The sequence below is a fragment of the Octopus bimaculoides genome, chromosome 8, assembly GCF_001194135.2.
Source record: "Octopus bimaculoides isolate UCB-OBI-ISO-001 chromosome 8, ASM119413v2, whole genome shotgun sequence".
Classification (NCBI taxonomy): Eukaryota; Metazoa; Mollusca; class Cephalopoda; order Octopoda; family Octopodidae; genus Octopus; species Octopus bimaculoides.
Genome location: NC_068988.1, coordinates 72266166 through 72276914, shown reverse-complemented (window position 1 = coordinate 72276914; position 10749 = coordinate 72266166). Strand labels below are relative to the sequence as shown.

General features: G+C 35.3%; 1 protein-coding gene across 1 annotated transcript in view; it reads right to left on the bottom strand.

Moving 5' to 3' along the window:
• The window catches only part of LOC106884339 (calcitonin gene-related peptide type 1 receptor), a 130531-nt gene that overhangs the window by 71167 nt on the left and 48615 nt on the right, over window positions 1-10749 (bottom strand). The window contains exons 2-5 of the mRNA XM_052969887.1: window positions 7116-7212; window positions 5289-5402; window positions 4369-4472; window positions 473-579 (exon numbers count right to left, since the gene is read on the bottom strand). Coding sequence (XP_052825847.1) covers window positions 473-579; window positions 4369-4472; window positions 5289-5402; window positions 7116-7212 — 422 coding nt within the window. The remainder of the gene's footprint in view (window positions 1-472; window positions 580-4368; window positions 4473-5288; window positions 5403-7115; window positions 7213-10749) is intronic.

Genomic DNA, 10749 nt, shown 5'->3' with positions numbered 1-10749 from the left:
GTCTCAGGAAGACATCTCCTCCAGCTGGCTATTGACACACTATCTGTGCCCTATCAGTATTTGCAAAGGGAAGTCATCGTTCCCATCTCCAGCCTGATGTGATACACACAGACCCGAGTTTCTGGGTATTGACCCGTCATCAGCGTGTGACAACCACGGGTTGGCGATAGGAAGTGATTCTCGATGCAAATATATATACTTTTTCCAGTGACAAAAAGTCACTGATCTCGAAAAAGTGGAAACAAGCAATAATAAATCTCTTAGCGAAGTATAAACAGTAGCCGCACGACATCGTGAAGTATATTTGCCACCAAATGTAACTAACCCTTAAGGGTTGATGCTACTGTAGCTTGTAGCCCCATTAACCAAATAATGAGATGTGAGACCCCTCGAAAGAGGTAACATTTACAACGTATTTTATTACAGTTTATGAATTATAAAACATCAAGTAAAATATGAGAAAAATGTTCACCTGCAAAAGACCATTATCACAATCGCTACCAGGAGAGAGATCAACGACACAACATATCCAAAGTTTGTTAAGCCAAGAATATTGTGGATATGATTCTGCGCCAATACCTATAGATTTGAAAAGAAAAAATTATAAAATAAATATTAGAGTGAAACTCAGCACGTAAAATACAACAATTACATGTACCGGAAACCATTTTTCTAGTATAAGATAAAGTACAAGTATTCCCCGCGTTACAGCTACCTCAGGTTACAGGATTTCACACTCACGGAAATTGTAAAGTGTGACCATTAATTTCGGGATATGGTCTGTAATTTTGGACTTACGGAAACTTGTATTGCATAATTTAAAACTATGCAAATCCGTTTCAAATAAAAACATGTAATGTGGTATTCTAGTGTATTTTAATAGGTAAATGAAATGTCATTGATCCTAGGTCTATGAGTATTGACTCGAGACTAAACAGCCACAACAATACAATTGACAAGAACAATATAACCACTGCAACATCAACAATACCTGCCCACTACCACTAACATCTAAACTAGTGCACCCCACATTATTCCCACCATCAACCCACCAACTTTTGAATCCAACATATATCAGCATGTTACGCCAACACATGTGTGTGCATAAGTGCGTGTGTCTGTGTGTATGAGTTTGTGTGTAAGTGTTTGTGCGTATGAGTGTTTGTGTATGAGTGTATGTGTGTTCAAGCACGAGCGTGTGATACTGTGTAATTATGTCTGTGTGTGTGTGTGTGTGTGTGTATTTATGTCTTATGTCAGAAGCGCAAGGAGCGAATTGCCTATACGATGATTTGCAATAAATAAATAAATAAATAGATAAAAAAAAAAAAAGTGAAACTTCTAACGAAAACCTCTTTTCACTAGTAAAGGTTGATTTAAAAGGTTTAAGGAGCGCTTGAATTTGTACCACATAAAAATGAGTGGTGAAACTGGGAGCGCTGATACAGAGGCTACTAATTATCTTGACCAGTTGTAAAAAATGATTGTTGAGTGTGTGTGTGTGTGGGGGGGGGGCTACACACCAGAACCAGTATACAACGTTGATGAAACTGCACTTTTCTGGAAGTGCATGCCGACTAGAAGTTTTATTTCTCGAGAAGAAAAATCAACACCAAAATTTAAAGCTTCCAAAAATCATTTGACACTTATTTTGGAGGAATTGCCGCTGGTGATATGAAATTAAAGCCCGTACACGTCATCACTCCAAAAATTCAAGGACTTTCAAGGATTGCACAAAGTTTAACCTAGCTCTGGTTTGGCTTTCGAATAAGAAAGCATGAATGGCTGAGAACCTTTTCAGAGTGCTTTGCAAACAGTTTTTGTCCTGCTGTAGAAAGGTACTGTGACAGACACAGTATTTCCAACAAAGCATTGTTTCTATTAGACAATGTATCAAACCACCTAGCGAACATAAATGATCTTTATGGTAATGTAAGAGTAGAATATATTCCCGAGAATACAACTTCTTTGCTCCAACTAATGGATTAAGGTGTGATAGCTAACTTCAAGGCATATTACTTGAGAAGAACTTGTAAACAACTTATGAAAGCTATTGACAAGGGAGATAAATCTAGAGTTAGGGATTTTTGGAAGAAATTCAACATAATGGATGCTGTGGATAATATAACTGAATCATGGGATTGAAGTGTAACTTTCAAATTTAAATTGTACTTGGAAACGTATATGGCCAGACTGTATCTGTGACATTGCAAGTTTTCCTCAAGCAGAAATTCTGCATTAATTTGGAGGATAGAGGATGATGTGATCGAGTTGCTAGAGACCCAGGAAGAAAGTTTATCTAACAAGGAGCTGATGCTTTTAGAAAAAGGACAAGCTGAGAGTACAGATTAGCCACTTAACCTGACAACAAAAATTACTGCTAAAGGGTTGATGCTTATAGAAGAAGGTTGGCAGTTTTTTGCTGATAATGATCCTAATCATGAACGTAACATAAAAATTACATGAGGAGCGTAAATGAGCTCAGTTCCTATACTGAGCTATGGAAAGAGATAATGCATCATAAACAACAAACAACTTCTTCATCTATCAAAGCGATGTTCGTGATAATGAACTATAAGGGATTGTCCCTCATTCTCCTAGAAACGTTCATTCCACCACCACGCCTTGCACACTTATCAACAACTTTTGTGGTAAGAGCGTACTCCTTTGATTTTACGTTTCTTATTAATTCCCTAATGTATTCCTTTTGAGATGATTTTGTGTTTTTATGTATCTATATCGTACCGTGTATATTATTTAATTGACACCGAAAGGTTGAAAGGCAAAGTCGACCTCGGAGGAATTTGAACTCAGAACGTAACTGTGGATGAAATACCGCTAAGCATTTTTCTCGGCACGCTACTGATTCTGTCAGCGCGTCACCTTCGGCCTCGTTGATAGTGGACTATTATTGAAGGACTCTTAATTTTTGAATTCCAAAAATTCAAATTAAATAAACCTATCAAAAATTGAATTTGATATGAAAAGTGTGTGCGCGCGCATACATACACACACCAGGAAGATCCCTGGGAATTCCAAGGTTATTAGAAGTTCAAAGAGAACCATTTCTCTTGAAATTTTATTTTTTCTGTATTACAGTTTGTGTATACACCTATTCTATAATAAGACTTGGTAGCTTTTATTTCTACACGAAGACGTGAACACGTTATAGAAAGAGCTACAATTGCCCTTGAGAAACAAGCTTACTTCTCTTAGCTATAAAAGTTATTTTGAAATTGTTAAAATAATGTATATAGCTAATATTTTAAGCAATATTAACTATGGGACATTTTCTATAACTAAAACATTTACGGTGACAAATTCATTATAATATACATATTTTATTCAGTATAAGTTCACTACTTATATTTTTAATGGATATCTCATTGTGTATTGGCGCTGTTCGTAAGTAATCTGAACTGCGTGGTAATTTATATAAATAATAACTATAAATTAATAATTTAGTGGTAGAGAAAGACACACACATACACACCGCACTACACACATGTCGGTGTCTTGTTCTTGTAATATCTGCGAATGTCTTTTCCTCTCCCCAGTAACAAACTCTGTAAATCATGCAGTATTTTAATTCTTTCTCATTTTCTTTATTAACATTGTCAACACACCTACTACTCTGAGTTACTTTTCTTAACACCTCAGGATTTCTATATGACAATATTAATATTATGAGATGTCTAAAAATGCAGCTGACCGTCACTCGTAACCGAGTATAACTTGGTAGTTGTTTATGTACTTCATATTACCCCAGACAGCTATAGACATTCTTTCTCATCGAGGATCACACGTGAGAGATAGCTGGGGAGCCGCACCAGTACCTTGCTGGTGCTCTTTACAGCTGAGTTGATTGAAGCATCGTGAATGAAATGCCTTACAGACACAAGACGCTGCTCGGTCCAAAAAGTGAATTCATCACTTTTTGATCGTGAGCCAAACACCCTAACCTCTACACCATGAGTTTTCACATTATATATATATATATATATATATGTAAAGGTGCGTAGTTAGGGTGTTTCACTCGTGAACCCGAGATCGTGGTTTTGATTTCCAGACCGACTGTGCGTTGTGTTATTGAGCAAAATACTCCGCTTCCTGTTGCCTCAGTCCACTCAGCTGCAAATGGATAACCCTGCAGCGGACTGTCGCCCCGTTCAGGAGAAAAGTTTGTCTGGGTTCAGACCGACTGCGTGGCCCCTGGGGAAATTAGCTGTTATCTCCAGCTAAAACCTTGTAAGTGGATCTGATAGAAGAAACGTTCTTTCTGCTATTAACTGGTTCTTCGTTCAATTTATAAGGCTGTGCTCTATCCGTTTTTTTAATTCATTAAAACATCAATAAACAAAAACTCACTGTGTCAACTGGAGTTATACAACGAGAGTAATCCGTCCAGCTCTTGTTTGTTTTCGGGCTACGGAACCATTCGCCCGTTTCTGTGCACCTGCGGGAAGCATATTCTGAAAAATTAAAATCATATCCCAAGTAAGAAAATGTTTCTATTTTCTGAAAGATCTGTAATATTTTTTTAAAATTGATCCAAATTATTGATACCTGGGCTGCTACTGACATCGGTTCAACTCTAAGATTATCACAAAATATTTGTTGGTAATTCAAAATAGTTTCAAATTTTGCACAAGGCCAGCAATTTCGATGCAGGGGCAGGTCGATTATATCAACCCCAGTGTTCGGCGGAATTTGAACATAGAATGTAAAGACAGACGAAATGCTACTAAGCATTTTGCCCGGCGTGCTAACAATTCTGCCACCTCACCTTGGTTATTTAATATAGATAATAGACTACCAAGGTGATTTTAATCTGAAGACACTATGAACTTTCTTTAAAAGAAGGTATTTATAATGATGCTAGTCGTTAGGGAACACATGCAATATGCAAATCTAACAACAGATGGATGACTAGTTTCAAGTTGCTGACTCTCATTTAGCACTGGCGAAGTTAGAATCAAGTAATCTCTTTTATTTAGATCTTACTTTTAGTTTCTAGTAAGATAACCAGTCTGATCTCATCCCAAGAAAACATAGAGTGATGTAAGTTACACTTCGAACTATGCCATCAAGAAAATGAGGAAGGCTTGCTTTCTATTTCTCGATAATTATATGTGTATAGCTATTCTTGTGTGAATATTTAATATAAAGCGAAAAAACAATATTTGATAGTAATAAATGACTACATATAATGCGAGTATAATTGTCTTTTTACACTTAGTTCGTTAATTTATAAAATACAGATGAATAAAGGTAATATATAGACCTACCGAATTTGTTAAACCCTATTATATATGAAGGGCAAATTTGTGTAGCTGTGCTTGAAGCGTGTGTATCGGTCCAACATGCAATGCCATCCCATGTCCGGTTGCACCACAGACCACCTTAAAAAAGATCAAGTATCATTAAAATTTGTTTAAAATTTGTTGATTAAAAATGCTTTAAATGCAGAAATTTACTGCTATAATGTAATTCGATATTTAGTCACCCTTTTTAAATCAACGAATAAGCCATTATAAATTGAACTGTTTACTAGTAGAACGGATTAAAAATATATTAATGTATTAACATTTAAAGGTATTACTATGATTCTGAATCACTAATGTCTAGTTTTCGTTTTTACTTACAAAAACGCAAACTCAATTCAGATTAAAGATACTCCTTAATATCAATGGAATATACGCGAACACATATCTATTGAAAAGTTTGAATAGTTAATAAAAATTGATTCATAGTTTAATAAATACAGTTTAAGAAACAATAAGAACCAAGTCAATATAGGCCAAACTAAATGTTGAGGAGCCTGACCTTAAATTCTTAAGATTAATATATTTCTCCAAGATAATTTCCAGTTACAAGAAGTAACTGAGATCTGTTTCTCATTAGATTTGTTCAATAGTTTTGCCATGAAAATATGAAAGAAATATTAATAAATGAAATAAAATTATGGAGAGTATATATGATCTGAATTCCAAAAGCTTTCATAATGAGTTTTCATGACTAAGTCGATTAAAAATTTTCTGACTAGCTTTCTATAAAGACATTTATGTAACGAAGTAAGGTCATTTAAATTGGCAGTTTTTCTAGACACATTAAACTGTATCTTCTGAACTTATTCTGTTCATGTCTGAAATACATTTTGCATTATTTAAGGGCTTTTAGTGGTTTCGTTCGTTGATAGTTGATGAAGTTAGTGTGTTCATCACACATTAATTTCATCAACGTAAGAAACTACAAAAAAGTACTTAAATAACGTAAAATATATTTCAGATAATGAATAGAGTAAGTTTAATATCATATTGATGAATTACAGCAGGCAAAAATAAACAAGATAAAATATAAAAATAAAAATTTAAAAAATGATTACATATATATCTGAAGGTGGTACTGTTGAAAAGAAAATGTTACAATTTAATTTTTAGTGCAGCAACGAAATAAATAGTTCAGTATATTTATCAACAACAATAATAACTGCTAGGCAAGGGAGCAGCCCTACTAGAAAGAGCAGCCAAGTCTCTTTAAAATCCATTCTTTAGTTTTAAAGAAAATGTTACATTGAACAAAGCAGACCAACTTATACTCAAAGATGAGATTGTCACTTTTGCAATGATTTTGGTCATAAGTCTTAATTAGGGCTAACTAAAGACCAAATTATAATTATCATCTACAGACAAAAAAAGAAAAAAATTCTTTTAGTCATGAAAGAAATAAGCGGTTTGTATTTATGTAGGACTAATACATTCATTTAACTAATCAAGATAATTCTTACAGAGACATACAGGGTTAACAAAAACGCGACTGTGAGGCAGTCATTTGTTATTGCTTTTGTTTATAATCGATTATATTGTCCACATGGAAGTAGCGAGAACAACTTATACTTTTATTGACCCTGGAACTCTTATCGGAAAACTATATTGTCGATTGTAGCTGCTTAGAGGAAGTGATTTGGATAGACTAAATCTTATCCAGATTTAAAGAGCAGAATCAATTACAGTGTATAAACTGTTGACTCAACAATAGCCCAGTACTTTCAGCTAGCGGTCATTCTCGACATTACAATGAAACTATAAAATTTCTATGAAGTTAAGGTTACTCACTTGTGTATTTTGGAGGATCAGAATTGATACTGTCAAAGCATTCTTCTCTGGCCTTTCCAATCAAAATACGCTGTTTCCTCATCGAAATTTCAGCAGCCTGTTCGAAACAACAACAACAACGATAACAACATTTTTGTGATTGAAATATTAAGGCAAAATGTAACAAGTAAATCGGGACCATTCAAATATCTTCATTATAATTGGTATAACTCGGAAAAATCAAACATTGCAAATTTTATGTTTATGTCAACTTATTTCACTTCAATTTGACCGCCATTTGCTTTCTTTACCAATTCAATACGTTTACGAAATGACGCGCGTGACTTAACTGTTTCTTCAATTTCCATTTTACTGAATGTTCGCTTGATTGAGACCTTCAGTGCATTATTTTTACCCTTAACTTATAAATGGAGAAAGACAAAGTGCTAGATATAAAAAATAAGCCACTTGGGGCTAGAAATATTGCAGAAAAACGTGAAATTCTTCGAGCAGGCATGTGTCTCGTGACGCTGATGACCTGGACTCACCTCTGGTATGTATGTATGTATGTATGTATGTATGTATGTATGTATGTATGTATGTATGTATGTATGTATGTGTGTATGTATGTAATAAATAATAATATCTATACAAATATTTTTGAATATTTATTCATTTAGTATATATAATCCAAATAATAAGAAAACAAAGAAATTCTTTGACACATCTATAATGATTCGTTACAATTGTTTTTGTACCAACTCTGCTTGCAATGCCGCTTTTTCATTTTGCATCTCGTTTCCCTTACTTATACACTTTAAGGCCACAGAGTAGGTCTGTTAGCTAGGGTGTGATTTATGTTATCCTGTCACTTACCACACTACTCCCCCACCACAAGCATCATGAGCATCCTTATTATTATTTGATTCGCGGGCAATTGTCAAAGTGATCAATTTAATAGTTTTCTTTCCTTTCCGTCGTCGCTGGTGTACTTCGTTTGGTGGTCAAATAAATTTTCACCCATCAAACGAAATTCGGTACTAGCGGAATCATTGCAATGACCGACCGCTATCGTACGTCCAGATACAGCGATTTGCTATATATGGCGCTACCTAATTTATTAATGTTTAACTACTACTACTACTGCTACTACTACTACTACTACTACTACTACTACTACTACTACTACTACTACTACTACTACTTCTTTATCCGCCCCACATGATCTCCACCCTATTCACTCATTCCATAACCACACTTTTATTTGCTTTTTGTTTTGTTTATTCCCGATATAAGCTAAAAACTATGTCTGGAAGACGCATAATGTGACAGCACACCTTTGATGCAAGTCTGATGAAGTGCTACCCTAATGTCTAAAACCGTTAACATTACGTAAATTTTCATTTCGAACTTTTGCGTAAACTGGTGTTGCAAGTAGATTTGGTACAGAAACAATTGTAACCAATCATTAAAGATGTCTTCTTATTTGGATTATAATTTACTCTTCGCTAAACCCATATTATGGCGTGATCCATCGTGAAACAAGGATTTTCTGCATTTGAAGAATTCTGGCGTTGGTCTGGAACCCGACTATGTTGATAGCCCAGTATTCGGGTTGAGTGCTTCTCTGGAAATACTTTACCTTTACACTCTACCAGAACTTGAGGAGTGGCTGTGCGGTAAGTAGCTTGCTTACCAACCACATGGTTTCAGGTTCAGTCCCGCTGCGGGGTACCTTGCGCAAATGTCTTCTAAAATAATCCCCAAAATGCACCCACTTGTAACTGCCGTCTTGGGTCTATCTGCCCCCCATAAACCCATTGTAGAAGATTTAATGTAATTTATAAATGCACCATCCTCAACACATTACACAATTCTATAGTTATACATATAGAGTCAATCATAAATTTTAAACAGCTATATGCCGCTCATCTCGATTCTTTTAGATACGAGAAACACAGTAAATCCATAACACTCGCCAGTCACATACATCATCTCAAAGATAGAAATATTCCCTGCATTTTGTTATGGTCCATAATAGATACAGGGCTTCCATACCAAGGATAACGCTTAGCCTGTAAGTTATGCCTAAAAGAGGCATTCTACATATGAAAAACACAACTCTTCGACACTACTAAATAAATATAATGAAGCCCTAGGTACATGCAACCACTGCGTTTTTCATTCCTTCAAATTTTATCACAAATCTAAATGCAACCTAAATAACCACACAGCATATATCCACAACATCCCTTAGGTAATCCCCAACAACCCTACTTAACTTTCCCTTATCTCCATTTTAATTTTTCATCTTTAATTCTTTAACTCCCCTATCTTACTTTAAGGATCTCGGTAATTTAATACTACATATTTGGACATACAAGCGGATACACGTGTGTGTGTAAATGTGTGTGCATGCATTTTTATGTATGTATGTATATGTATGTGGGTACATGTACGTGTATATACACACACACGCGCGCGCGTACACACGCACACACACACACACACACACACATATGAACGTGTGTGTATGTATATATATACGTGCATATGTATATACAAATATATATGAGTGTGTATGTGTATATAAGTATACGTAAGTACCTGTATACGCGTGTGCGTGTGACTGTGGGAGCACGAGTGCGCCAGCACACTTGTATGTGCGTATGCATATATATGTATGTGCACGCATATGTGTGTATGAATACTTTATGGATGCGTGTGAGCATGCACGTGTATGTATATGTATATATGTGTGCGTGTGTATACATACGTATATATAAGTATGTATGTGTGTATATGTATGTATACATATGCACACATGTGGGTGCGAGCGTACGTATGTCATTATATCTTCTTTCCTCCTCTCTAATTCCTGCCTATCACACCAACTTATCACATACGTCTATTTATAGAAATTTTGACATCCTTGGTATTCTTCCCTCCACTTTAAATTTTACTCCTAAAACAACTACTACTCACTCCTCTCTTATCCTCCCGTCACATTATGTTGACCACCAACTAACACTCCTTTTCTCACCTCTGTTGCCGTTTCTTCATTTTTCTTCTCTCTTCCACTTCTAGTCTCTCTCTTTTTATTATCATTACTCTTTTCTCTTTTTTTCTTCTCTCTTTCTTCCTCTCATTTTCCCTTCCTTTCTTCATTTTGACCTATCTCCTCATTCTAATCATACACCTCTCCCCGCCCCCATCTATCCACAAATACTACCAATACACTCACAAATTTCATTCACACCACAAAAGCCCTTCGAATGGGCAACACAGAATCCATGGTTCCATACTTTGAAATGACAAAACACGAACTTCTATCGGAACTTACCATGTACAGGAAACTTTTTAACCACTTCTATGCACCACTTTATTCGAATAATCGAACTGCAACGACAAGATTTTATGTTATTTCTACTTTCATTCTTATAATTCCCTCTAATTTCCCTATCTCCTCCTTTTCCATAATAATTTCTTTATTTCGAAGTTAAACATTTACCTCTCACACATCGTCTCTGATGAAGGGATATCCATAATATACCAGAAACAGCTGTAAGACTATATCTCTTTCCTTATAAATGTCCAGTAAACTCCTCACAGCTTTGGCTTTGTTATCTCTTCTTGTCTAATATATATATATATA